Source organism: Galeopterus variegatus, unplaced genomic scaffold (genome assembly GCF_000696425.1).
Source record: "Galeopterus variegatus unplaced genomic scaffold, G_variegatus-3.0.2 Scaffold1438, whole genome shotgun sequence".
NCBI classification, from domain to species: Eukaryota; Metazoa; Chordata; class Mammalia; order Dermoptera; family Cynocephalidae; genus Galeopterus; species Galeopterus variegatus.
The window spans coordinates 208,984-236,811 of NW_007727549.1; the positions used below are offsets into that span (position 1 = coordinate 208,984).

The 27,828-nt window shown below is 51.0% G+C and overlaps 2 protein-coding genes and 1 long non-coding RNA gene across 11 annotated transcripts in view; 2 read left to right on the plus strand and 1 right to left on the minus strand.

The window, feature by feature from the left end:
• EIF4G1 (eukaryotic translation initiation factor 4 gamma, 1) overlaps window positions 1-27,828 on the plus strand; it is a 34,282-nt gene that overhangs the window by 4,211 nt on the left and 2,243 nt on the right. For 5 of the 8 annotated variants that reach the window (XM_008577015.1, XM_008577014.1, XM_008577017.1 and 2 more), the window contains 26 exons: window positions 1,279-1,391; window positions 2,213-2,305; window positions 2,510-2,576; window positions 2,869-3,693; window positions 3,963-4,051; window positions 4,145-4,331; window positions 4,413-4,546; window positions 4,688-4,846; window positions 4,985-5,173; window positions 5,366-5,563; window positions 5,785-5,931; window positions 6,176-6,412; window positions 6,548-6,652; window positions 6,733-6,892; window positions 7,103-7,203; window positions 7,962-8,064; window positions 8,293-8,395; window positions 8,631-8,863; window positions 9,013-9,131; window positions 9,257-9,429; window positions 9,745-9,870; window positions 10,025-10,106; window positions 12,699-12,797; window positions 12,914-13,048; window positions 13,183-13,264; window positions 13,404-13,544. In XM_008577015.1, coding sequence (XP_008575237.1) covers window positions 1,279-1,391; window positions 2,213-2,305; window positions 2,510-2,576; window positions 2,869-3,693; window positions 3,963-4,051; window positions 4,145-4,331; window positions 4,413-4,546; window positions 4,688-4,846; window positions 4,985-5,173; window positions 5,366-5,563; window positions 5,785-5,931; window positions 6,176-6,412; window positions 6,548-6,652; window positions 6,733-6,892; window positions 7,103-7,203; window positions 7,962-8,064; window positions 8,293-8,395; window positions 8,631-8,863; window positions 9,013-9,131; window positions 9,257-9,429; window positions 9,745-9,870; window positions 10,025-10,106; window positions 12,699-12,797; window positions 12,914-13,048; window positions 13,183-13,264; window positions 13,404-13,544 — 4,200 coding nt within the window. The remainder of the gene's footprint in view (window positions 1-1,278; window positions 1,392-2,212; window positions 2,306-2,509; window positions 2,577-2,868; window positions 3,694-3,962; window positions 4,052-4,144; window positions 4,332-4,412; window positions 4,547-4,687; window positions 4,847-4,984; window positions 5,174-5,365; window positions 5,564-5,784; window positions 5,932-6,175; window positions 6,413-6,547; window positions 6,653-6,732; window positions 6,893-7,102; window positions 7,204-7,961; window positions 8,065-8,292; window positions 8,396-8,630; window positions 8,864-9,012; window positions 9,132-9,256; window positions 9,430-9,744; window positions 9,871-10,024; window positions 10,107-12,698; window positions 12,798-12,913; window positions 13,049-13,182; window positions 13,265-13,403; window positions 13,545-27,828) is intronic. The other 3 variants (XM_008577012.1, XM_008577016.1, XM_008577018.1) reach the window with 1 other exon arrangement.
• FAM131A (family with sequence similarity 131, member A) lies at window positions 16,952-23,300 on the plus strand. 2 transcript variants are annotated; one of them, XM_008577009.1, is made up of 6 exons: window positions 16,952-17,066; window positions 17,715-17,857; window positions 20,096-20,189; window positions 20,443-20,625; window positions 20,808-20,924; window positions 22,247-23,300. In XM_008577009.1, exons 1-6 carry the CDS (start codon window positions 16,979-16,981, stop codon window positions 22,720-22,722), a joined length of 1,101 nt encoding a protein of 366 aa, XP_008575231.1. In that variant the 5' UTR covers window positions 16,952-16,978; the 3' UTR covers window positions 22,723-23,300. The 2 variants fall into 2 exon arrangements, with proteins under 2 accessions (XP_008575231.1, XP_008575232.1); XM_008577010.1 differs by having other exon boundaries at window positions 16,966-17,066; window positions 20,808-20,867.
• On the minus strand, window positions 23,953-24,768 carry LOC103593907. Its single transcript, XR_550795.1, has 2 exons — window positions 24,662-24,768; window positions 23,953-24,538 (listed from the first exon to the last, which is right to left on the minus strand). It is a non-coding gene; the product is annotated as an uncharacterized LOC103593907 (long non-coding RNA).

The following is a 27,828-nucleotide window of genomic DNA, read 5'->3' on the forward strand; positions in this document are numbered from 1 at the left end:
TTTTTTTTTTTTTTTTTTTTTTTTTTTGTCTTTTGTCTTTTTTCCGTGTCCGGCAACGGATCGCAACCCTCAGTGTTGCCCCCGTACCGGACTGGGGACCGGCAATGGGATCGCAAGCCTCGGTGCTGCTCCCGTGCCTCGCTCAGCCAGTGAGTGGGAGCCGGTCTGTATGTGGGATCCGAACCCTCGGACGGGAGCGCCGCTGCGCTTCCCAAGCGGCGCACTATCCAGTGCGCCACCGGGCCGGCCCATGATTTTTAAATCACTAGTCCCTTCCCAGCTGTGGCTTTTGGTCTAAAAATGATAGGGTGGTAGGGGTTAGTGCTTTATATTTAACTGGTGTTGGTGGGGGGAGAAGATTTGATCCTATTTCTAAGAGAGTTGGAGTCTTTTCCCCACGTCAAGAAATGTAGGATCAAATGCCAGCTTGAGGGCCTGTTGTTAGGCATTTCCTGTGACTCTCCTTCCACGTTTGCGGGGAGCCCATGTAACACGGGTTTGGGAGGTTTTCATCGCTATTTTTTATTTATATTCTAGGAAAGGATTAGTTTGTTCTTTGTGGTAGTGGTTTCCAAAGGTTTTTGATGATTGTCAGGAAAAAATTTTGAGTATGTACCTCTAATACATGTATGGTTTTGTTTGTGTATATGTGTGCATAATTTACAAATAACACACTCCAGGCACTTGTTGAAAACAACTGGAAATTATGGGCGAGATTAAAGAATGCACCGCACTTTGGAGACCATTCCTTTAAGGAATTAAGTTTTCTTCATGCTGGGCCTAGTTCATCATGTTAGTTTTTGTTTCCTTGTCCCTTTACAAAGGGCTGGATACTGAAACTGGACTCGGGTTGAGTGGAACAGGGCTGGCAAATCTCTTTTTCTCATTCCTAGCCAAAGACTTGATTGTGTTTCAGGTTCAGAGTATATGTGTACATGTTGTTGGGGGTGAGGTGCATACACATGAGTATCTTGTGGGGTACAGGAACAGACATAAGTCCTCCTGGTAGCTGGTGTGTGGTGGGGAAGGAGCGCCTGCCTGCAAGGTGTGTGTGTGTCTGTGTCTGTGTAAGGAATTCTTGTAAATGCAGATCAGACTGGTTCCCCAGCTTTGACAGACACCTAATTCCCTGGGGGAGGAGGGCGGGGCGGGGCAGGGCAGGGGGCCGGCTGTGGGTGATGAGAGGTTCTGGAGATGGGAGGTGTTCAAGCAGGCATTAGTATATGGTTGGGCCCTGACGCTGCCACCATTCTTCCTTTCTGTCCCCCCTCCCCCAAGCTGGCGCTTACTACCCAGCCCAAGGGGTGCAGCAGTTTCCCACTGGTGTGGCCCCCGCCCCAGTTTTGATGAACCAGCCACCCCAGATTGCTCCAAAGAGGGAGCGTAAGACGGTGAGTAGCAGCAAGGGGCTCTGGGACATCTGGGAAGGGGAGAATCGAGGTCAGCTACTGCCGGGACATTGTGTCTGAGGGAGCAGGAACTTGAGGCAAGAGATCTTCAACTGAGAGTGGGCAGAGAATGAAAGTCTGTGGAGTGCTCAGGTTCTTTGTACGATACTAAGATTTCAGAATAGAAGCCATTTATAGGAAGTCTGAAGTGGCTGGCTGGGAAGTTCCTGAGAGACCTGGGCTCTGGGGCTTCAGAGAACTATGCTTAGTTTTGGGTTTCTGGTGGCTTGCCTTGGAAATGGTTTGTTTTCTGTGGCCCCACCCCCACCCCCCACCTTCCAGTCTTGGAAGCTCTTGAAGCCTCCGCCTCTGCTCGGTCCTCAAGCCCTGGGCGTGGTGCCCAGAATAGGGTGCCAGAGCTGGGGAAGCCGCTGAGTCACCCTGGCTCCACCCACTGGATCTGGGCCCTGCCCCCAGAGATCAGGCCGACTAGCCACAAGTGAGCCGGATGGGTGCTAGATGGGGGTCCTAGGCCCCAGGGTGTGCAGCCACTGACTTGGGGACTGTTGGTGGGGCATTGGCGAGGGAGGGAGGGGCATTGTGATGTATGCTCTGTGAGGTCAAGAGTCTCTTAGAGGTGGGGGCTGGGGTAGGGACTACAAGAGCAGCTGGATAGGTTGACAGTAGAACTCATGGGGTTTCTGGCACCCACCTACCTGCTACCCAGTGGGGGTGGGGGGTTGGCCTTGGAGTCTTAGGAGTGGGCAGTGTGGAGGGGTGGGCTCCTCCTGCTTCCCACTCATCCCATAGCATTCTTTCCCCAGATCCGAATTCGAGATCCAAACCAAGGAGGGAAGGATATCACTGAGGAGATCATGTCTGGGGCTCGTACTGCCTCCACACCCACTCCTCCCCAGGTACTGTCTGCTTGTTGAGTGAAGTCCTGGCTGAGATGGCTGTTCTGCCCTGGACTCCCAAGTCCCTTGAGTTTATCCTTCAACTAAGGGATTTATTTCCCTGCTTTCCTGGATTTCTAGGCAGAGCTAAAGTAGAAATGGCTCTAGTAAAGAAGGGTTGTGGGACTCTTCAGTGCAAACTTGGTAACCCTTTATGTCCTGCAGACGGGAGGCGGTCTGGAGCCTCAGGCTAATGGGGAGACGCCCCAGCTTGCTGTCATTGTCCGGCCAGGTAAGTAAGCAGGTGGGACAGAGCTTTTGTGGAGAAAAGGAGAGTGACAATTTAAAATGCTGAGGAGGTGGAGTGAGTTGAACTGGGTGCCAGAGAAGAATGGCTTAAGTTTCAGGTAGTGGGATTTTAAGGGTGCATTGGGTTATAGATGAGAAGGGAAAAATAGCTTAGGTGGGAGAAGCTTGGAGAGCAGAGGTGTTAAGTTGGGAATGCTTTGTCTTGGAGGAGGAGGAGGTACAATAGCAATGAAGGACTTGCCTTTACTTTCTCATTCTTCCTTCCTGTCGTGCAGATGACCGGTCGCAGGGAGCAATCACTGGGGGCCGGCCAGGGCTGCCTGGCCCAGAGCACAGCCCTTCAGAATCACAGCCTTCATCACCTTCTCCAACCCCATCACCACCCCCTATCTTGGAACCGGGGTCTGAATCTAATCTTGCAGTCCTCTCTATTCCTGGAGACACTATGACAACGGGGATGATACAAATGTCTGTAGAGGAATCAACACCCATCCCTCATGAAACTGGGGAGCCATATCGCCTCTCTCCAGAACCCACTCCGCTCTCTGAACCCATATTGGAAATAGAAGTGACACTTAGCAAACCAGTTCCAGAATCTGAGTTCTCTTCAAGTCCTCTCCAGGTTTCCACCCCTCTGGCATCTCACACAGTGGAAATTCATGAGCCTAACGGCGTGGTCCCATCTGAGGATCTGGAACCAGAGGTGGAGTCAAGCCCAGAGCTTGCCCCTCTCCCTCCCCTGACTTGTCTTTCGGAATCCCCTGTGCCCATTGCTCCAACTGCCCAACCTGAGGAATTGCTCAACGGAGCCCCCTCGCCACCAGCTGTGGACTTAAGCCCAGTCAGTGAGCCAGAGGAGCAGGCCAAGGAAGTTACAGCATCAGTGGCCCCCTGCACTGTCTTCTCTACCACTCCAGCTGTGTCTCCTTCAGCTACTTCCCCTGCTCAGGAGGAGGAAATGGAGGAAGAAGAAGAAGGAGGAGGAGGAGAAGCAGGAGAAGCTGAGAGTGAGAAGGGAGGAGAGGAACTGCTCCTCTCAGAGAGCAACCCTGTCCCAGCCCACTTGTCCCAGAATTTGGAGGCAACAGCAGCCACCCAAGGTAAGGTGTGGCTGGAGGGTGGAGGTGGGGTGGGCTGTGGGGTGTAGTTTCTGTGTTTACTGATGACCTCCCATTTGTGCCATTGTATCTGGTCATAGGAACCCTGTGATGGAACCCAAGAGCTAGATTAGGGGCTTTTAAGCTTAGAGAGACTGTGATGGAAAGAGGAAGTATGTACTGTGGCTGCTTTTATTTTTCCCAGGGTTTAGGGGTACTCCTTAAATTATTCCTGCCCCCACTTTTTTTTTCTTTTTTTTTTTTTAAATCAGTGGCAGTATCTGTGCCAAAGAGGAGACGGAAAATTAAGGAGCTAAATAAGAAGGAGGCTGTGGGAGACCTTCTAGATGCCTTCAAGGAGGTAAGGGAGCAGAAAATAGTGGAGGGGAGAGAGTAGTTTGGGTATGGAAAGTTGGCCATCCTGTAACCAAAACCGGATATTCTCTGGTTGCAGGTGAACCCAACAGTACCAGAAGTGGAAAATCAGCCTCCTGCAGGCAATAATCCAGGTCCAGAGTCTGAGGGCAGCAGTGTGCCCCCACAGCCTGAGGAAGCAGATGAGACCTGGGACTCAAAGGAAGACAAAATTCACAATGCTGAGAACATCCAGCCTGGGGAACAGAAGTATGAATATAAGTCAGGTATGCTGAAGAATGATTGAGTATGCTTGTCAGGGCCCCAGGAGACAAGAGTATGTTCGGTTCATCTCTTCTTCCTTGCAGATCAGTGGAAACCTTTAAACCTTGAGGAGAAAAAGCGTTATGATCGTGAGTTCCTACTTGGCTTTCAGTTCATCTTTGCCAGTATGCAGAAGCCAGAGGGATTGCCGCATATCAGTGATGTGGTACTGGACAAGGTTAGTGGCTTGACGGGGAGGGGAGTAAGTTTGGGCTAGATGGGCAAAGTGGGCTGGATGGATTGGGGAGGAGCTCGAAGTCCTGAAAGAGTAGTCAGTATCCCTAGCTGGCTTCTGAGACCTTTGCTTTTCTCTCTGCAGGCCAATAAGACACCACTGCGGCCACTGGATCCCACCAGACTACAAGGCATAAATTGTGGCCCAGACTTCACCCCATCCTTTGCTAACCTTGGCCGACCAGCCCTTAGCAGCCGAGGGCCCCCAAGGGGTGGGCCAGGTGGGGAGCTGCCCCGAGGGCCGGTGAGTGGGGCTGGCTAAAGGGGCAGATGGGATGGGGTGGGTAGCTGGTGTGTTATAACAAGATGAGAAGTCTGCCCTGGAGATGTGTGGTAATGATTCCACATGTTGTGCTGATTAGCTCTGTCTTCTCTTGCTTAGCAGGCTGGCCTTGGACCCCGGCGCTCTCAGCAGGGCCCCCGAAAGGAGCCACGGAAGATCATTGCTACAGTGTTAATGACTGAAGACATAAAACTGAACAAAGCGGAGAAGGCCTGGAAACCCAGCAGTAAGCGGACGGTGGCTGATAAGGACCGAGGGGAGGAGGATGCAGATGGTAGCAAAACCCAGGTACTGGCAGGTCCTACTTTTGGTCTCCATTCCTTCTCCTTTAGGTCTGCCACCTGAGCTAACTTTGCTCTCTTTGCATCTGTCCATCCTTATTGCTAGCATCTGCCTAAGTCCCCACCACTCTCTCCTGTCCCTTTCAGTGGCCTCTGTTCTTCTGAGAACCTCACTGAATTCTGTTTCCTCTCCCCCCAGGACCTGTTCCGCAGGGTGCGCTCCATCCTGAATAAGCTGACACCCCAGATGTTCCAGCAGCTGATGAAGCAAGTGACGCAGCTGGCCATCGACACCGAGGAACGCCTCAAAGGGGTCATTGACCTCATCTTTGAGAAGGCCATTTCAGAGCCCAACTTCTCTGTGGCCTATGCCAACATGTGCCGCTGCCTCATGGCGGTTAGTTTCCAATGTTTTCTAAATCTCATGGTCTAGCTTCCCACTTCTATTCCTAAGACTCCTTGAGTCCAGCTTCTTGGTTTTCCTCATCAACAGCCTGGGCTGTTTATGGCAGCCAGAAGGAGGCAGAGCTGGGGGCCAGAGGACGGGCAGTTAAAGACTCTTAGAGGGCTCTCCCTGCCCTGGACTAGTCTGAATGCAGCATTCTTTTTGACCTACAGCTTAAAGTGCCCACGACAGAAAAGCCAACAGTGACGGTGAACTTCCGAAAACTCTTGTTGAATCGATGTCAGAAGGAGTTTGAAAAAGACAAAGATGATGATGAGGTTTTTGAGAAGAAGCAAAAAGAGATGGATGAAGCTGCTACGGTGAGAGAAAACCCAACACCAGTTCCACTCCCTGCCCTCTCCCCACCTAGGTGCTACTCAGCTGTAAGAATTTGGGTTAGGGTTAAGTGGGATGGGGGTGGGGATAGTGGTATCTTGGGGAGTTTCTGTGACTTGGGACCTGAGTGCTTACTGCTAGGTTTGGATATCTGGATAGTAAAGGAGAAGGGTTTTAACCCAGTGGCTGGGTATCTTTTTGACATGATCACTGCTCCATGACTCACAGGCAGAGGAACGGGGACGTCTGAAGGAAGAGCTGGAAGAGGCTAGGGACATAGCCCGGCGGCGCTCTTTAGGGAATATCAAGTTTATTGGGGAGTTGTTCAAGCTGAAGATGTTAACAGAGGCAATAATGCATGACTGTGTGGTCAAACTACTAAAAAACCATGATGAAGAGTCCCTTGAATGCCTTTGCCGTCTGCTCACCACCATTGGGAAAGACCTGGACTTTGAAAAAGCCAAGGTAGGGGTTCTGGGATGTGGACAGAGATGGGCTAAAGTTTGTGGGGCCTGCTGAGCCACAGTGAAGGAGGACAGGGCCTACAGTTGGAGGTAAGGTATTAGAAGTTCCTGACCTGATCCCTTTGCTTCTCCCTAGCCCCGAATGGATCAGTATTTCACCCAGATGGAAAAAATTATTAAAGAAAAGAAGACATCATCCCGCATCCGCTTTATGCTGCAGGATGTGCTGGATCTGCGACGGGTATGTGTCCCCTCCGTCCCACTGCCAGTGTGCTGTCCCCAGTTCCTGACATAATTGTAATTGGCCTTCTGTCCCCACAGAGCAATTGGGTGCCACGCAGAGGGGATCAGGGTCCCAAGACTATTGACCAGATCCACAAGGAGGCTGAGATGGAGGAGCATCGGGAGCACATTAAAGTGCAGCAACTCATGGCCAAGGGCAGCGACAAGCGTCGGGGTGGCCCTCCAGGTCCATCCATCAGTGAGTTTGACACTAGGATTGAGGGAGGCAGCGAAGGGACTGAGGGGTTGTGCTTTCCACTGATGACTTCCTGTTAGTGCCACGTGTCTGGGCCACTGAGACCCCATGATGGAACTGAGGATCTGAGGAAGGGAGGGTGGGGGTGGTCCAAGAGAAAGGGACTGCTAGGACTTACTCATTATTCCAGTATGCCCCTTCTTTTTGTCCTAGGCCGTGGCCTTCCACTTGTGGATGATGGGGGCTGGAACACAGTCCCCATCAGCAAAGGCAGCCGTCCCATTGACACCTCACGACTCACCAAGATCACAAAGGTAGGGGCTTGTGTTGGAGGGGGTGATGCTGGTGAGATGGAGGGTAAAGTAAAGAGGGATCAAGGCCTTAAGCTCAGGTTTGGATCTTAGTCTCCTCACTTTTCTGAGGCTGGGAAGATGATGACTGAATTTTTCTTTTCCTCTTCGGTTAACTGGTTATATTGCTAGAGGACTGCCAGCTCTAATGGGAGGTGTATTCCCATTGGTCTGGGCAGAGCTGGCTCATTAGCTTAGTTGGTTAGAGCACAGCCTTATAACTACAAGGTAACGGGTTCAGATCCCTGCACCGGCCAGCTGCAAAAAAAGACCATTGGTCTGGGCCGGCGATTAGCAAAGTGACATGCAGACCAAATACAGCATACCAAATACAGCCTGTTGTCTGCTTCTGTACATCCCACAGTGTATGTCTTTACATTTTTAAGTGGTTGACAAAAATCAAAAAGTGAATATTTTATGAGGTGGAAGTTATATAAAATGGAAATTTTAGTGTTCACAAATAAAGTTTTATTGGAGCACAGCCACACTCATTCCTTTAAGTGTCATCTATGGCTGCTTTCATGCTACAGTGGTAGAATTGAGCAGTTGCAATAGAGACTGCATAGCTTGGAAAATCTAAAATATTTACTGTTTGGCTTGTTACAGAAAAGTTTGCCTGACCCCTGGTTTTGGCCATTTACTACCTGTGTGGCTGTGTGGATGGTGCTGGCAGGGGGTGTCTGCCAGGTCAGACGCATGACTCTCCTCCCTTTCCTTCCCAGCCTGGCTCCATTGATTCTAACAATCAGCTCTTTGCACCTGGAGGGCGACTGAGCTGGGGAAAGGGAAGCAGTGGAGGCTCAGGAGCCAAGCCTTCAGATGCAGGTATGGAGGCCACTGTAAAGAACTGGGTGGTTATTATTTTGCTCCTTGAGGGGCAGAGCCTTACCTTTAGGGGAAGCTTTTAGTACAAAGGGGTTAGGTAATACAGGTGGCACGTATGTGGTTCCAGGGATTGAACTGCTTTACCATGGGACTGGGACCAAGTGTCCTAGACTGGCAAGTAGGAGAGAGAATGCAAGAAACTTGAATCTGGTTTTTCTGCCTCCCCAGCATCAGAAGCTGCTCGTCCAGCTACTAGTACCTTGAATCGCTTCTCAGCCCTTCAGCAAGCAGTACCCACAGAAAGCACAGATAATAGACGTGTGGTACAGAGGTGAGGTTTCCTAGATGTCTTTGTTCTTCACACTGAGAGTATTACAATTAAGTTTTGGTTGTTGGCTTAGGATGGGAATTCCTCATTCCTGTAATGCTGGGAGCCCCTGGGTTAGATTGGGACATATTCCTGAGGCCAAGAACGAGGCCCAAGAGTTGCTCAGCATGTTGGGTAATTACATGAGAGAGTACCTGGGCAGTCCAGGTGAGAGACAATGTGTTTGTTTTTCTTCCAGGAGTAGCCTGAGCCGGGAACGAGGTGAAAAAGCTGGGGACCGGGGAGACCGCCTAGAGCGGAGTGAACGGGGAGGTGACCGTGGGGATCGGCTTGATCGTGCAAGGACACCAGCCACCAAGCGGAGCTTCAGCAAGGAAGTGGAGGAGCGGAGTAGAGAACGGCCCTCTCAACCTGAGGGACTGCGCAAGGCAGCTAGCCTCACGGAGGATCGGGACCGCGGTCGGGATGCTGGTGAGGAGAGGGGCTGGGAGAGGAATGGAGAGGCAGGGTGTTGACCGGTTTGGGACTCTCTGGTCCCCAGCTGTCTTGAGAGCTCCAGACCCATTGGCTAGGAGGAAGGGAACTGAAGAATCTCTGTGATCTGTGTTTCCCTCCCATAGTGAAGCGGGAAGCCACCCTGCCCCCAGTAAGCCCTCCAAAGGCTGTACTCTCTGAGGAGGAGCTGGAGAAGAAATCCAAGGCCATTATTGAGGAATATCTCCATCTCAATGACATGAAGGTAAGCAGTGGGAGGTGTCTGAGTGAGGAGTGGGCAGGGAGGGAGCCGTGCTGGCAGGCATGGGGGCATGGGGTCTGAGCTAGACAGTGACTGCTTTCTTCCTCTGATGCCCTGTGCGCCCTCAGGAGGCAGTACAGTGTGTGCAGGAGCTGGCCTCGCCCTCCCTGCTCTTCATCTTTGTACGACATGGCATTGAGTCCACACTGGAACGCAGCGCCATTGCTCGTGAACATATGGGACAGCTGCTGCACCAGCTGCTCTGTGTTGGACACCTCTCCACTGCTCAGTACTACCAAGGGTATGACCAGCTTCTGTGGACCTCCCACTTTCACATACTCAAACATTTCCGGCTCCTTTGTGAGACCCCTGGGACCTTGCATGAGAGCACAGGCTCCTCAGCCATCCTGGTCAACATTACTTTGGGGGTGCGGAAGTGAACCATCTAAGGACAAGGAGGTGGTGTTAGCTTGAGGTAATTGCTCCATGTCTAGAAAATGTTCCTGGGGAGCTCTGCGGTTGATCATTTAGCCTTGCCATCCATGTTGCCCCAGAATGAAGGTGGGGGCCTGGCCCATCTTCCCTGGAATGGCCTGACTTTGAATTCCCTTTGCAGGCTGTATGAAATCTTGGAATTGGCTGAGGACATGGAAATTGACATCCCCCATGTGTGGCTCTACCTAGCAGAACTGGTAACACCCATTCTGCAGGAAGGTGGGGTGCCCATGGGGGAGCTGTTGAGGTAAGCACTTCTTGGTGGAATTCAGGGGAGGTAAAGACAGGAGGAGAGGGTGTGGGGAGGGAGGTGTGGCAAGTTGGATGCCTGGATTTGGAGAGGGATGTAGTAGTGTTGAGAGGGCTATGGAGGCCATTAATACTGGGTTTTTCTTTTATAGGGAGATTACAAAGCCTTTGAGACCCCTGGGCAAAGCTGCTTCCCTGTTGCTGGAGATCCTGCGGCTCCTGTGCAAAAGCATGGTGAGTGAGGGCTTTTCAGAGGGTGATGTATTCAGGACTCCTCCCACTGTGTGTTTTGGCTGTTTGCAGTGACCCTGAAACCTCATCGTCCTTTGGTGGAATGGAGCAATGGTGATGGTAGTAACATGTTGGTACCTGGGAGAGGAAATGTTGAGATGGGCAGTCTCCCTCAGACCAGTTGCTATCATGAATTCGGGCTATGGCTGGAGGTGAATGACAGTCTTAAGACTGTAGGCCCATGATTGATTGATTAATTCAGCTAGCATTTCTTTTCTTTTTTTTTTTTTTTCTTTTTTTGTCTTTTTTCGTGACTGGTAACGGGATTGCAATCCTCGGTGTCGAGCCTGCACCGTGCTCAACCAGTGAGCGGACCGGTCTCTATATGGGATCCGAACCCTCGGCGGGAGCACCGCCGCGCTCCCAAGCGCCGCACTCTACTGAGTGCGCCACCGGGCCGGCCCTTAGCTAGCATTTCCTTGAACGTTTGCCATACACTAAGCACTGGGGATACAGCAGTGAATAAAACACAGGAAATGAGTTGGTAGAGAAAAAGTAAGAAATAACAGCTTAATAAAAACTTTGTGAGGTAAAGTGTGAAATAAAACAGTTGAAATGGAGTGCCTTGAGTTCTGTGAGACTGCAAAGTAGTAGCTGGCAATATTCATGAAAGAAGGCTTTCCTTGAAGGGTGCTGAAGCTCTTTGTGAGTTAATTGATGACTAGCAAGTGTAAAGGTGAAAAGGTGGGGAAAGGCAAGTTGAGTGTGGGGCATGGCATAGTTGTAAGAAGTTGAGAAGTGTAGTTTCAAGAGCTCAACTATCTGGAACCTGGAGGAACGAGACTTCGGATTGAAGGCAATTGTTCCTTCAGCATCATAAATCCTTTCAGTTAGACATACATACCAGGTGTATGAGTCCGTTAAAACAGAAATACCCCAGGGCCGGCCCGTGGCTCACTCGGGAGAGTGTGGTGCTGATAACACCAAGGCCCCGGGTTCGGATCCCATATAGGGATGGCCGGTAGGTTCACTGGCTGAGCGTGGTGCTGACAACACCAAGTCAAGGGTTAAGATCCCCTTACCGGTCATCTTTTAAAAAAAATAAAAATAAAAAAAAATAAAACAGAAATACCCGTAACTGGGTAATTTATAAAGAAACAGTATTTATTACTTACAGTTTCAGAGGCTGGGAAGTCTAAAAAGTTCAGGGAATACATCTGGTGAGGGTCTTTGATGGTGACCTCAGCGATGCAGGGTATCACATTGTGAGATGGTGGAGCAAGGAAAGATAAGGCTAATCTCATAACTCTCCTTTTAAAGCCACTGGAACCACTCTTATTATCCCAAGAATAGATCTATCCATTCACAAGGGCACAGTCTTCACAATCCATTCATCTCTTCAAGGCCCCAGCTTTTATCTTTTTTTTTTTTTTTTAAAAAAGATGACCGGTAAGGGGATCTTAACCCTTGACTTGGTGTTGTCAGCACCACGCTCACCCAGTGAGCAAACCGGCCATCCCTATATGGGATCCGAACCCGTGGCCTTGGTGTTATCAGCACCGCACTCCCGAGTGAGCCACAGGCCGGCCCCAAGGCCCCAGCTTTTAACTACCACAATAGGATTTCCCACCCTCTTGACACTGTTACAGTGGGGACTAGAGTTTCTAATAGGTGGACTTTGGGGGACACAATTCGATCCAAGTCACCAGGTCAATTTGTTTTTAAAAAATAAGCATATTTGGGCCGGCCAGTGGCTCACTTGGGAGAGTGTGGTGCTGACAACACCAAGTCAAAGGTTAATATCCCTGTTACTGGTCATCTTTTTTTAAAAAAAAGCATATTGAGCTATTTTGTATTTTAGCTATGAAAGAAAAGACTTGTATTTTTAAAATTCAGTTTATCAGCTGAGACAATTACTAGGGGTGGTAAAATGTGAAAAAATGGGCATCTTGTAATATTTATTGTAACTGCAATAATCTTGTTAAGGGCTGATACCAATATTCTGAATATTTGTTGTTATAGAAGAGTGATGCCTTAAAGGTCTCTTGACCCTTACAGGGAAGGGGCTTATGCTGCTGTTTTTGTGAGGATTTCTGGTTTGTTTTGGGGTTGGGGGTGTATCTGCTTCTAAGATTTTCTCGACTTAGGAAACAAATAGCATACTTGTTAGAAGTCCTTACCACAAGCAAGCATTCATTACTTGTAATAATGAAAAACCAAGCCATTTTAGAAAAAGAAATATAGGTGAGATTGGAAGGCTAGGGTGAGGTATTTGGATTTGATTTTCCTTTTTGAGGTCCAGTAATTGTTTGAGAATTTTGCCAAAGCTAATTAACATTTTCCTAAAGGTATTTCCCCCACCTTAGTGTCATAGCACTCTGGTGGATGAGTTCTTGTTTATTTAGATGCTTATTTGACTGATGTCTGTGCCTTGCACTAGACTGTAAGCATGGAAGGGCAGTGCCTGTTTGGTACTTACTTAGCTCCTAGCAGGTGCCTGGTGGGTTTACAGTAAATACTTGTTGGATGACTGTTGTGGAGTTCTTAGGTCCTTGGAGAGGGACAGGATTGCCGAGTTGGTCTTGTGTTTTCCAGGGTCCCAAAAAGGTGGGGACACTGTGGCGAGGGGCTGGGCTCAGCTGGAAGGAATTTCTGCCTGAAGGCGAGGACATTGGTGCATTCATCGCTGAGCAGGTTTGGGGCTGGAGTCAGATTAATTTTAACATTTGGGGCTGGCCAGTCTTGTCCCTCTTCTCTCATCTCTCACATGGTGCACCTTACCTCTTGACTATGAGCCTTTTTGGTTGCAGAAGGTGGAGTATACCGTGGGAGAGGAGTTAGAAGCCCCTGGCCAGAAGGCACTCCCCTCTGAGGAGCTGAGCAGGCAGCTAGAGAAGCTGCTGAAGGAGGACAGCAGTAACCAGCAGGTGTTTGACTGGATAGAGGTATGTTTCTCCTGGATGTTGGGGGAGGGGGGAGATAATGGACAGGTATTTATTGGGGTGGGGTTGGGGGCAGCAAGAATGAAGACTTCAGGGCACAATTTAGAACTTAAGGGCCATTTGTTTCTCCTGCATAGGCCAACCTGAGTGAGCAGCAGATAGCATCCAATACGTTAGTTCGAGCCCTCATGACAACTGTCTGCTATTCTGCAATTATCTGTAAGAGGAGCCAGGGAGAGGGAGGGGCGAGGGTGGGCCCAGCAGACAAATGGAGGGAGGGGGTTTCAGTCTTTCCCTTCTAGTTCTAAATCAGGCTAAGGGTACATTATTCCACATATCCCTGTCTTCTTCCCTGTAGTTGAGACTTCCCTCCGAGTGGATGTTGCAGTGCTGAAAGCGCGAGCGAAACTGCTACAGAAATACCTATGTGACGAGCAGAAGGAGCTGCAGGCACTCTATGCCCTCCAGGCCCTTGTAGTGAAATTAGAACAACCCGCCAGTAAGAGCCAGGCCACAGGGATGGGGGTTGGGTAGAGGGACTGCCAGAGAGCTGGGGGTAGTCACGGAAGGGTTGTCAACCCAAGAAAGGTGGGTAGTCATTGGAGAGAAAAATGCCCTGGAGGTTTGATTTCTTCCCCTTACGTTTGTTTCCTTGCTTACAAATGGAAGGAGTTAGATTCATCCTTGAGAGGTTTTTTCTTTTTTTTTTTTCGATGAAGATGACTGGTAAGGGGATCTTAATCCTTGATTTAATGTTGTCAGCACCACACTCTCCCAAGTGAGCTAACCGGCCTCCCCTATATAGGGATCCGAACTCGTGGCCTTGGTGTTATCAGCACCATACTCTCTCAAGTGAGCCACGGGCCGGCCCTCAGCTTTGAGGGTTAATTGACTAGCTGCTTTGTGGCTAGGCGTCTGATAGATGCCAGCAGTTCAAAGGTGATAAGTGATAGCATCTTCCAGGTATGGGCCCCCTCTGCCTGGCACAAGGATGAAATGCTTCACTTACCTTGCCTCATTTAATCCTCACACCTTTATTTAGGGTATTATCCCTGTTGTCCATATTGGAAGACTGAGGCCTAGGTTAACATGTCTGAGTCAGGGCACTGGGATATTTGCAGTAAGTAAGTTGATCACAGTTCCTATGCTGGCATGGAGTCAGTAACGGTTGAGTGTTGTGTGTTGGAAGATGGGTGCTCTGGGGGGAATACATGGGTCTTAGGGATGGTGGTTGCGAGTTAGCTAAATGATAAATGGGAGAGGCATGCAGCACTTTAAACAAAGGCTCGGAGGTAGAAAGAACTTGACACAAGGGAGAAAAACTGGAAGGCAGGCCAGCATGGGAGAGCACAGCAACCGGTTGAAGTGAGGCAGGATGGGAATGGAGAGATGGACATGGGCCAGATCATGCATGGCCCTATAAGCCATGGCAAGAGTTTTGGGCTTTAGCTAAATGTCAGGAAAAGGCCTTTGTGGGATTTTAAGAAAGGAATCGAAGGATTTATTTTAGTTTTTACATCACCCGGGTCATAGTGGGAAGAATGGTTAGAATAGGGTGAGAGTGAGCACAGCAGGGTCAACACTAGTAGCTCAGCCTCACTGGTGACAGTGGAGATGGGGGAGGACTGGGAAGTTTGAAGAGATATTTAGGAAGTGGAGTTGACAGCTTTTAGTTACACTGGCCTGGGGCCATGACAAGATTAGAGGTCACAGATGACTTCCAGGATGGTTTTAGCAGGTGAGGTGATGGTGTGGTGCCATTAGCTGGAGTAGGGAATGCTGGATAAAGTTGAGTTTGCAGTCCCTGGGTGAGGGGATCAGTTATGTCAGGTAGACAGAGCTGGGTGTCTGGATCCATTTGTAGATGAAGAGGTCAGGGCAGGAGGCAGCTCTGAGTTGCTGGCATGTGGTAACGCCTGTGCAAATCACAAGAGAGAAAGGGGTGAGGGTCTGGGCTAGAACCCTGAGGAGGTAGAGGACACAAAGGTAAGGACCAAAGGAGGACAGAGCCCTGTGACAAAGGACATTTTTTTTTTTTTTCCTTTTTGTCTTTTTTCGTGACCGGCAACGGATCGCAACCCTCAGTGTCGCACCCATACCGGACCGGGACCGGCAACGGGATCGCAACCCTTGGTGTTGCTCCCGCACCTCGCTCAGCCAGTGAGCGGCCAGTCTGTATGTGGGATCCGAACGCCGTGCTTCCCAAGTGGCGCACTGTAGCAGTGTGCCACCGGGCCGGCCCACAAAGGACATTTTTTAAAGAGAGCGAAGTGGGCCATAATGCTAGGTGCTGCTGAGAGTTCTGTAGGAGCAGATCTGAAAATCAAAGGCCTCTGGGATATAAAAATATGGAGCCCACCCTGGCAAAAACAGATTTGGTTGGGTGGGCAGGGGTCAGATTCTGGATTGGGAAGGACTGAGACAGGAAGAGTGTGCCCGGCCATGGGCTGTATCGGCTCTCGGAGCCCAGCGGGTCAGGGTAAGAGGCGGAGGCCGGGCACTGGTTGGAGAGGCGGACTACAGCCGCCCGGTGCGCGGGCCGCGGGCGGGTGGGGTCCTTGAGGAGGGGGCCGATGTCGGGAGAGGGAGGAGCCTGCACCGGGGAGGCGGGCCAGGCAACAGGAGGGAGGGGGAATGAGCGGGGAGGGGGCGAAGTCGACTTCGGTTCGCTCGCATGGCCTGCCTGCTTCTGGGCTTTGCAGGGCAGACGCGTGGTCTCATCGCCCTCAGCCTGTTCCCACTGCTAAGGGGGGCAGGAGGTGGATGGCCTTGGGAGGGGCTAGTCAACCTCCAGCCCCTGGCGACTGACCTCGCATGCCCACACACCCTCACTGGCCTCCACCTCTCCTCTCACTGCCCTGGGAGTGGCCCTGTGCTGGCAACCTGCCTCTCCCAGATGCGTCCCTAGCCTCTTAAGGAGGTAGCCTTTAAACATAAGCTAAGCACCCTACCATAGGGTTTGGCTTAATGCTTCCCGCTTCAGAATTACCTGGTTGATGAAAGGGACTGAGGCCCCACTTTGGGCACCTGTGAGCACCTAATCACCTGTCACCTCTTATGACTCTTAATTTCCTTTCCCTACCCCCAACAAAAACAAGAAGGAATCGCCCTACTCTGTGGAGGGGAAGAAAGGGAGGCCATCAGGGCTTCCTTCCCACAACTGCTGACCCCTGCTTGGGCCTTAGTTTCCATGGATGGGGATGCATACTGGGGCCTGGCCTTAGTCCTGTGCATCTGAGGTCTGCCAGCCTACTTTACTTCACTGTCATGGATTTCTCCAAGCCTATGGCCAGCCAGGCAGGGACTTATGACATTGAGGGCTGTGTTTGGAATGGGTCTTTGTCCTTCAGGGCAGGTGGTCAGTCACACAGGCCTTAGTGTGTTTGGTATTCGAGGTTCTTCAGAGTTAAGACTGGCTGAGATTTGCATTTCCCTTGAGGAACTCTGGGATTTGTAGTACTAAATTAACCTTATGAGCTTGGAGTTCAGGAAATCATCCCCTCCTGTAGACAGGGGAGAGTTTGGCTGACCTCAGGACTGGCCTCAAGAGCCCTGCTTAGGTACCAGCTGGGGGCCAGGGATGGCCTGTAACCTCCTGTCTTCCTTCTGTTTGGTAGCATTTCTGGGGACCGCCAGCTGGCTGAGGCTCAGGGACAGAGACTGCTGCTCCAGCTAAAGGTCAGTTGTGATGTATGTTGCCTGTTGGCACTGTGTAGGGGATGGGCCTCAGCACCTTGAGCCCCAGAGAGTTGGGCCCGTATCACTCCCACCTCCTCAAAGCCATGAAGCAGGAGTGTTCTCTTTATGTGACTAGGCACAGGTTCCAAGTGGGGAGGGGACTGGCTCAGCATCCGGAGCCAAAACAGGAATAGAACTGGCAGCTCAGCCTGGAGCAGTTCTGGGCTTTTGGTTCTCCGCATCAACACAGTCAGCATGCCTATGATTTCTGTGCTGGGCAAAATGTTTCTGTGGCAGCGTGAAGGGCCTGGAGGACGATGGACTTGTCAGACAAGTCGCAGAGGTGAGACCAGGGACTGTAGATGTGATCTGGAAGGTGATGGGAAGCTGAGCAGTAGGGTGCTTAGGTGGCAAGAGGAAAATTACTCTGGCTTAGATATTGGGAACCAGGCTGGGGCCAGAGGACATCAGGAAAAGGCTTTAGGAGACCAGGTAAAAATCAGAAAAAATCACGGGTTTGTCAGAAAAGAAGAGTAAAGAACTATAGACCAGCTAAGGCTGGTGAGGGGAAAGAACCAGGGTAGGAGGAGGAGAGAAGAAAGGCAGCAAGCCTGCAGAGGGTCCAGGGTGGTAGTGGGCTGGGGGTCATGGGGGGTAGAAGAATCAGTGTGCTTTCTGAGAGGAATGGGTAGCTATGCTGAGAAACTGGGAGAAGATTAAGAATTTATCAACGTTTGTGTTTCACCCTAGAGTTTTGATGACAAAACATATCCAGAGCAGGAAGGTGGCCAGTGGCAGCCACAAAATGACCTCAGAGGTCTGAGAGTCAGGGCTGTGGGATAGGGGCTTTCAGAGGTGAGAGCACCTGGTCCTCGCTGATAGTCTAGCAAGTGAGGGAGGGGGAGGAGAAATGATATAGCAACACTGGATGAAAATGGGGATCTTGGTAGAAGTAGGGGCCCAGCTGAGCAGCCTTTCCCCCACCCCTCAGTGTCCTCGGACCCAGCCTGGGCTGTGGAGTGGATCGAACTTCCTCGGGGTCTCTCTCTATCCTCCTTGGGATCTGTCCGGACTCTCCGAGGCTGGAGCCGGTCCCCCCGCCCTTCCTCCGTGGACAGCCAGGACTTGCCAGAGGTGCTGGGCCCCTAGTGTTGGTGGGGGGAAGGGGACCGCATCCACGTAAAAGGGATCTGTATCCCCCACCCCCACATCCTCAGCTTGCTTCTCTGCTTCTGGCTCCCTTTTCCTGCAAGTGGAGGCGCTATCCGGCCGGCGGGCTCCAAGGCCGCCCCCGCGCCGGTCTGCTTCTCTCCTTCTCTGGGAGCTGTGCCAGCGGGCGGGCGGGCAACCTCGCGCCTTCGGCGCTGACGTCAGCGCATCCCGGGCCGTATCCCGGGAGACCCTGTTGCATGGTGATGCGTTGCTAGGGAGACATACACCTTTTCTCTGGGCCTGGGCCGCAGCTGCGCGGAGTGCCAGGCGGGGATGGCGGCCGCTGGGGGGAGGGGAGGGAGGGGAGGGGGAGAAGGAGGGAAGGGAGGGAGAACGAGCCAGGAAACACCCAGCAGGTGCTCCTCCCCCCTGGCCTGGCCGGAGGCTACCGGCGCCACCCTGGGGGCCCTGTCAGCCAGGTACCAAAGGGGAGGGACCTAGAGTGGGCCTGAGGTCAAGGAGCAGGTGGAGGCCACTCTTGTGAGGGGCAGAAACGCATAGAGAGAGCTAGGCAATGCCTGGGAGGGGGTTTGTGTCTCTGACTTCATTCATTGAGGGAAACATTTGCTGGGGCTTGTCAAGGAGCAGGGAGCCAGGTGCAGGGTGGAGTTAGAAACCCGGGTGGATCAGACTCAGGCCCTGCCATCCCGAACTCCCTCAGGAGAGATACAAGGGCAGTGCTTGGGTGGGAGGTTCAAATAGGACAGAGAGAGATACTGTGGGCTGAAAGCATTATTAGGTCTTAAATAGTAGGGAGCATTTTTCCAGGTAAGAATGGCATTCTTGGCCCAGAGAGGTTCCTTTTCCTGGAGGCAGGTGGGCTACTTGCTGATAGGGAAGATGGAGCAGTGGGGTTTTATTGGGCAGATGAGATCAGTGGTGCATTTCAACGAGGCCTGGAAGGAGACGGGGGTTTCACAGAGTGGGGTCCCAAAGTGCCTGGGTATGAAGACTGCACTAACCTCCCTGGACAGTGGGGGAGCCCAGAAAAGATTTTGAAGAGACATGCTGTGACCAGTTGTACTCCAGGAAAATTGTTTACATTTATACCTTATTTCATTTATTCAGCCTATGCATTTTGAGAGATTATTCTGTATTAGGCACTATGCTAAATACTGGGGTGCAGCAGTGACCAAAACAGACTAAATGCCTCAAAGAGCTAAAGACCAGTGAGGGAAACCAACGAAAAACAGGAAACACACAAAATAGACCATAATTATACACTGTGATTAAGGGCGACAAATGGGGTTAGTATTTTGTTAGAGACTACAGAGGGAGGACGGACCACTGAAAGGGTGGCCAGGAACGCTTCTCTGACGGGTGATATTTCAGCCCAAACTGGAAGGATGAGAAAGGGCGGGCCAGCCATGGGAAGAGAGGGAGGGAGAGAGGGAACACTTACACACACAACATTTTGGGCTGAAAAATAGCATAGAATTGGAGGAGTTTGGGGGACCACTACTTGTGCTAATCTGGGCAGGGGGCACTGAGGTCTTGAGGACGGGCAGTGGCAGTGGGAATGGAAAGGATGAAGGTAGTATCAGAGGAAGTGTGGAAATGGAATCACTAGGTCTTAACAACAGATATGGGTAAGCAAAGCTTAGGGGAAGCATATTAAACTCAGTAATGCTGAGGTTGGAGTCAGGCTGAACAGGAAAATGGTGGGGCGATGCAAAGTAAGGAAGTCAGGAAGCAGGGCCAGATGTGGGGAGAAGGTGTTGGATCTGGTTTTGGTCATGCTGAGTTTGTGGCTTTGGTAGGCAGTCTAGGAACAGCTAGAATGTGGATCTGAAGACTGAGGAAGAGGAGGGGATCTTAAAGAAGTCCCCGATGCCATACCCTCTGCCTCCCTTCTCTTCCCCCTTCTTCACTTCCTGACCCTGGGAGCTGGGAAGGTGGAAGATTAGCTGTAGTTCTGCTCCTCTGGGCCTGCTTGAGTTTTCATTGCTCCCTGGGAAGACAGTTTGCTGTTCCTAGCTTCTTACCCTCCTACATTTCCCAGCAGCCACTGGGACACATGTGCTGCCCTGACATCTCTTCCCAGCTCCCATCTCCTCCTGACATCTTTGGTGTGGTGTGGGTGGGAGGGGGGCATGGCAGGGGTGGGGAAGAGGTAACTGCTGTCAGAGGGGCACTGACTTACTGATGGTGTCACCCAAGGTGAATGTTGGAGACACAGTCGCGATGCTGCCCAAGTCCCGGAGAGCCCTAACTATCCAGGAGATCGCTGCGCTGGCCAGATCCTCCCTGCATGGTATGCATCTCCCTCCCATGTTTCTGGCCACTTTGTCTTTCCTCCTCCCTTTGCACATGTCCTTTGGGACTGTTTCCTGTGAGCACTTGCTGGGATCTCCCTTTTCCACCCTCTCTCGGATGAATCCCAGTCCCTCCTCCCACCCACCCAAAGGCATACATAGATCCTAACTGCTGCCACCCTTCCACTTCCCTGCTAAGGTACTCCCTGGCTTGTGCCCTTACCATTCTTCTCCCCTCTCCCCAACCTCCAGGTATTTCTCAGGTGGTGAAGGACCACGTGACCAAGCCTACTGCCATGGCCCAGGGCCGAGTGGCTCACCTCATTGAGTGGAAGGGCTGGAGCAAGCCAAATGACTCACCTGCTGCCCTGGAATCAGCTTTTTCCTCCTATTCAGACCTCAGTGAGGGTGAACAAGAGGCTCGCTTTGCAGCAGGTGGGTGGCAGAAAAGGGATAAGCCACATACTTGTTATAGGGCAGTTATCTCTCATCTCCTCGGGTCTGACATGGGGGTTAGAGTCATTCCACACCCCTGTCTCTTCCCTCTCCTATCTCGAAGCTGAGCCCTAGTCTTAGTTTACCTTCTCTGCTAATGAATTCTGTTTCCTCTCCAACAGGAGTGGCTGAGCAGTTTGCCATTGCAGAAGCCAAGCTCCGGGCATGGTCTTCAGTCGATGGTGAGGATTCCACCGACGATTCCTATGACGAGGACTTTGCTGGGGGAGCTGACACAGGTGAAGGACCTCCTGTGCTAGTGTTGCCAGCTGGGTGGACCCACCTGATAGGCCTTGTGATTCATTCGGAGCCACACCCATAACACCCTCAGTCTTTGCAAGGAGAGGTGGGAGGGGCAGACTCTGTCCAGGTGGTCCTTGACACTCCAGGGGCAGGAGGGCTGTCTACACTCATGGGTGGGAAATCATCAGTTGGAGTAGTTCCTTCCCATGTGCTGAGCCTTCTTTGCCTGTCTGTGTAGTTGGGCCTTGTCCTCAGAAAAAAAAAAGCCCAGAGACCTCAGTGACACCTTCTGTGCAGCCATATCTCTGGGAGGGTCTATAGTGCCCTTGCCTTTTCCTTTCCGAGGCAGCCTTCTGGCTGGCTGTGGCAGGACAGATGACCTGCAGTGCAGCAGCACAGCACCTCACAGGGCTGCGGCCCCAGGCAAACAGGAAGACATGCTGGGCCTGGAATACCCACAGGGCCATGCTGGCTCCAGCTCAGCATCTTTGCATTCCAGCCTGTGGGCCTTTCTCTGGGTCAGTGCTTGCAGAGGGGATCCTGTGGGGCGTGCAGCTGTGCTGGGCCCTCCTTTCATCTTCCATTCTGTGGACCACATGGCTGATTTTCTCTGTAGTTTCTGGGCTCAAGCCTCACAGGCCACCATCCCTTCACCCCCACCTTTTTGCCTTTGAAGATCACCTCTATCGGCCCCCACCCTTCCAGCTAATTAACAACTTACCCAAGGCAGACAATACATTATAGCAGGTCTGAGAGTGGCCAGAGGGGACTGATTTGGATGCCTGAGGCCAATATGGAATCCTAAATCACAAGCATTTTTGTTTGAGTTCCAGGCCTGCTTTGGCCCCTGGAATAATGATAATAACTAACATTTATCTAAGACCACTGTGAGCCCATGTGCAATCTTTGTGCAAACTAGAAAAAGGCACCCCTTTCTCTGGCGGGCACAGCCCCATGCCAGGGCATGCTGCTTGGTGAGCAGAGTGAGGGCTGAATTTCACTGCCTTAGACAGGCTTCCCTTGTGCAGTGAACAACCTGCATAACCATATGGGGTGGCCCTGCATTTATTACTTGCTTACTGTGTGCTGCTAGACTCTTGTTCTCTCAACAACCCCATAAGGTAGGTATTAGAATCCCCAGTTTACCATTAAGGAAACTGAGGCATTGAAAAGTTGTGACTTGCCCCAGGTTGCCCAGCTTCTATTCACTACCCCCAGAGCTACACCAGGGATGGAACAGGGTGGGGGGATATTACTTCCAGGTTGGCCAACTCAAATGGGGCCAGCAGGGCTGTCTTCTTTTCTCTCCCCCTTGCAGACATGGCTGGGCAGTTGCCCGTGGGACCTCACCTCCAGGACCTCTTCACTGGCCGCAGATTCTCCAGGCCTATGCGCCAGGGCTCTGTGGAGCCTGAGAGCGACTGCTCGCAGACCGTGTCCCCAGACACCCTGTGCTCTAGTCTGTGCAGCCTGGAGGATGGGTTGTTGGGCTCCCCAGCCCGGCTGGCCTCCCAGCTGCTGGGCGATGAGCTGCTCCTTGCCAAACTGCCCCCCAGCCGGGAAAGTGCCTTCCGCAGCCTGGGCCCCTTGGAAGCCCAGGACTCACTCTACAATTCGACCCTCACGGAGTCCTGCCTTTCCCCTGCTGAGGAGGAGCCAGCCCCCTGCAAGAACTGCCAGCTGCTCTGCCCACCACCAATGGGCAGCTGGGAACGGCAGCGGCAAGCCTCTGATGTGGCTTCTTCTGGGGTGGTGTCCTTAGACGAGGATGAGGTGGAGCCAGAGGAACAGTGACCCAAATCATGCCTGGTGGTGGCATGTGTCCCCTGGCTGCTGCTAGGGGCAGAGCCTCTGTGCCCAACTGCAGCCTAGAGGGCTCCTGGGAGCACTCAATTCTCCGTTGTGTGTTTTGCATGAAAGTGTTTGGAGAAGAGGCAGGGGCTGGGCTGGGGGCGCATGTCCTGCCCCCACCTTGGGGTTTGCCGGGGGTTGCCCGGGGCCCCTGGGGCATGGCTACAGCTGTGGCAGACAGTGATGTTCATGTTCTTAAATCAAAAACACCACACACATTTTCTCCTCAGATGATGTGAACCCCTAAGGGGGTTGTTGTGACTGGGCTGTGTGGAGGTGGAGTGGGAGGGAGCCCGGCCACTCCCTCTGGCCTCCCCATGCCTCGCTCTTCTGTTTCTCTCCTCACCTCTTGAGTCTATGTGCAGTGCTTGATACAATCACCCTTGCCTGGGTGGCCTGGCTCCTGCCCTCCTAGAGCCTATGGATTGAGCCGTCCCCCAAGGGCCCCTTGCCCAGCTGGGCACGTGCTGTGCTTCACTTCTCCATCGTCTCTAAATCTTTTTCTTTTTTTCCTAAAGACAGAGGGTTTTTGGTCTGTTCTTTCAGTCGGATCTTCTCTGGGAGGCACTGGAATGATGGAAGCATGTGCCCTCCACTCTTTTCCTGGCCCCCCTAATGGGGCCTGGGCCCCATCCCAGCCCCTCCTAGGATGTGTGGGCAGTGTCCCGCTGGTTCACAGCCAGCCAGGCTGCCCCATTCATGCAGAGTTCTCTTTAGTGTGGGGTTGGAAGAAGAGATGGCTCTGGTTGCTACAAAGCTATGACTTTGATGTTCTTCCAGAGAGGGCCACAAGGGGGCCACGGGGTGGCCAGGCAGTTGTCAGCTGATGCCTGCCCAGGGCAGGAATTGTGCCAATGAGTGACAGTCATGAGGGAGTGTCTCTCCTTGGGGAGGCAAGGAGGTAGTGCCTTTCTTGGCTGAATGAAAGGCCACAGCTACAGTACTGCCCACCTCCCCACTCTACTCTCATCAAGGGTGTTAATAACCAAGCAGCGGAGGCCTCTGACAGATCCAGCATTTCCAAGGACACTGAACAGATTTCATGGCTGCAGGCAGGGTGGGTGGCTGCAAAATAAGGAGCCTTATAGGCTTTGGCAGGTAAGAGTGCCCAGGGTAAGAACAAGAGCTAACGGGCACAAGCATTCTATATATGAGTGGCTCATTAGGTGTTTATTTTGTTCTATTTAAGAATTTGTTTTATTAAATTAATATAAAAATCTTTGCAAATCTATATATACATCTGGTCATTGGAGGTTCCAGTATAAACCCATCTTAGTTTTACCCCTTTCCCCCTCAAAGGGGGAACAGTGTTCAAGTGACAGCCGCCTCCATCCTGCCAGGGTAGTGCCGATCTTCCTGTCCTTGTAAAACTTGCTGCAGGTGGGTCAGATTCCAGGTAGAATGAATTGTGAGAAGCTGGTACCCCAGGTCTGGAAGTGGGGCTGGGGCTCCAGCCTCTAGCTGCAGGTGCCTCCTGCTTTCCCAAAGCAGAAGGAACATGAGAGCTGTAGGATCTGGGTCTGCAGCCATGGCCAGCACCATGCTAGGCGGCCCATTGAGGGGTTCACTGGCACTTGTCATCGCTATCAGAAGGGCTGCCCTCCCCGGGGAGGGTGTGGTGGGAGCGAGGCCCCCAGAGTGCATGCACCTCAGTGGTCTCAGTGTCGCTGCTGCTGGTGGCACTGTCTCGGAAGCTGGCGAGGGGTGGCCGGACTTTCACACCCTGTGCTGTGACAGAGCCCTCGATAGCCTTCCGGAGCTGGAAAGGTAAGAGTGTCAGATGTCTGGACTCAGAGCTCCCTGCTTAGACTCCTCGACTGCACTTCTCCCAGGTGAGCCTTTCTGGAAGTGGAAGTGGCTTTGATGGCCACTATCATCTTACCTCCTTTAGGGTAACAATTCCAATGAGTCTGCCAATACTGGTGACATAAGCGTGGTCCACTCCGAGCAGTGAGAAGATGGTGTGAGTCTGTAGGGTGGGGAGAGAACACACTGGAGTTGATGTGCAAGGGGGCAGCTCTAAATTACAGGCCCCAAGGGGCTCAGGACAAGGTTAGGGGGTAGTATAGAAGGGGTGCCACAGATGGTGGGGGGAAGGGGACAAGAATGTTGGAGAGAAAATAATTATGATGTTTCTATGCCCCCAGGCCTCAGAAACGTGATAGCTAAAATCCTATGTTGATTACATTGATGGAGACACAGGACTCAGAAAGGATTCTTAGTCCCATGTTAGAAAGGAAGATGCAGGAGAGAACTGTTCAGACGTGAAATCTAATGACTGGAGGCTCCACGCTAGGTCCTACATTATCATTTAATTTCAGTACTGTCCTGAGAAGTAGGTATTATGCCCATTCTACAGGAGAAGCTTCCTGAGGCTCAGTGGTGAAGTGACTTGTTCCAGGTGGGGCCTTAGAAGTGGCTGTGCAGTCCCAGGATACTTTTTGTCATACAGAGAGAGGCAGCACAGCCTTACTCCTCTTCTGCAGATGTCCCTGTTATTCATGGATATACCCAGCAGGGAGGTCCACAGCCCCCTTAGGGGCACTGCACCCTGAATCCTGTACCTCTCACCCACCACAGTGGCTGACACCTGCTTCCCATTTGCCCCTCTAGCTGGCTGGCCAGTTTTGACATCTCTTCACCCTGGCACTGATGTCCCAATCTTGACGTCCTTGAAGCAGTCTATCCCTCTCACACAGTTTGCCTTTTCTGGGGTCCAAGCATCATCCCAGATCCTATTGAGATGGAGCTTGCAGTCCAGGACAAGAGTCACCTCATCCCATCCCCTCATGTTTTTTGCTTTGGGCCCTCCCCTAAGCTTTCAAATGTAATCATCAAGGCTTCAGAAATTCTCAGCCAGTTCCCCTTGTGCTCTAAGTGGATTTTCTTGGGCCAGATGTCTTGAAAAAATGCTCTCCTGACTCAGCAGTTCCTGGAATTTTTGGCCTATCATTTATCTCACTGTTCTATGTTTACTTGTAAGCCTCTTGGCTTAATGTTTGAATCAAGATAAGCAGTAATAACCCAGTTTCTTCAGTACCGTTCAGAATTCATTTAAATTGTCTTGACACTTTTTAAATGTTTTGAAATTCCTTAGGAAGGGACTTCCAGAACTTTCCTAACTTTGTACATCAAAAGCATGACAGTGCTTATTAAGGGGGACAAGAGGTTCAGCTTTAGAATAAGCTCTTCTGCATTCCTTCAATACCTATAACATAATTGTCATGTGGTTAGCAAGTTCCTCCTCATATCTAACTTGAAACCTACATGCTACAAATAAGCTTTAATTTTGTTCAACTTTAGAGGGAAACGTCTTTATTATAAGGTTTCCTGTTTTAATAATCCCTTAGCCTTATCTTCTTATGGTCAAGTAATCCCTCTCATCTTCTCCCAAGGAGCCTATTAAATAGTTCCCTTGGATTTTCTTTTTCTCTACAATCCTGATCAGAGTGAGCTTCTGCCAGGCTCCTATGCCTTTTAGGTTTGCAAACCACTTGTTCCTGGCAGTCAGCAAGCCTTACCAATCTACTTCCTGCACATCCTGGCCACTCACCCTCACTCCCAGCCTCACTATCCTCACCAGGACTGGGGCCACAGCAGCCTAATGGGTTCTCCTGTTTCTGTCTCCTTTCTTCCAGCTTGGCTCTGCTGTCCTATGCACTTTCTCAAACTTGAATGGAGCCCAGACTTCCTAGAATGGCCCTAGCTGACCCCTGCCTGTCTATCAGGCCTCAAATTCTGCTGGGCACCCCAGTTTACAGCCTCACAGAATCACTCAACTTTTTCTGAAAACATCCATTTCTTCCACACTTCAGTTTTTTCCTCATTACTTTTAAAGTTCCCCATTGTTCATCTCTCAATATAAGGAGTAGTAGTAATAGTAATTCCTAACATATAATGAATACTTACTATGTGCCAGGCACTATTGTAAGTGCTTCATGTTTCAAATCCTTTAATCCTCAGAAAACCCAATAAGGTATGATCCCAATTTTACAGATAAGGGAAATGAAGCATAGAGAGGCTAAGAAATTTGCCAAATTTACACAGCTACCTAACATGGCAGAGTGAGAATTTGGGCTTAGTGGGTCTAGCCTGAGTTCTGGTACTCAGGCCTCCCCGCCTCCCCCATCCACTGCTTCTCTGTAGGTGGCCCCTGCATGAATGCAGTACTTAGCTGGTACAGTGATCTCCAGTTGCAAATAGTCTCCAACTATTCTCTCTCCCCTTTGAATATTCCCCTCCTGAACTTAACTGGGCTACTACTTATTGATTTCTCAGGCCTCAAGGACATGTTGAATTCTAATCTTTTATGTTCTTATCACTTGCAGTTCTTTGTACTTTTGTTAGTCGGTTCCTCAAAGGCTTCTTCTCTTACTCTGATCCTTAAGTTTGTAACAAACACTTACTTTGTTCTTTTTCATTTTAATTTAATTAGACATAAGGGAGCCCACTGGAGGGCCTGCACTTCTTGGGCTTGGGAAGAGTGAACTGACGGGAAGAGGGACAACGTGGCTTTCTGAAAGAATCCTGGGAGCTGGGCCAGAAAATCTGGGCTCTGGGCCTGACTCTACTATATTGACTCTGGCAAATAACCTCCTCGCTGCATGCCTCAGTTTCCCTATGTATTAAAATGGTTAAGATCACAGGATTTGAGTCAGACCATCTTGAATTCTAGGCCCAGTTCTGCTGCTTACTAGCTGGGTGACCTTGGGCAACTTGCTTACCCTCTCTGAATTTCAATTTCCTCATCTATAAAAATCGGAATATCACAATATCTTATAGTGTGGTTGTGAGTATTAAGCATGTGAAGAGCTAAGCATAGTGTCTGGTGCATATGACAAGCACTGAAAAAACGTCAGCATTATTGACATCATCATCATTATGGATGCTTGAGGATTAAGTAAGATGATCGATCATTGTGGAAAAGCTTTAGAGGTCTTAGAAAGAAAGGCTTTAAATAAAAGCCCAATGTATTGTTCTCAGGCCAATCTCCTCTTTCCTTGCAACTGAACTGTAGTTCCCCACTCTTTTTTTTTTTTTTTTTTTTTT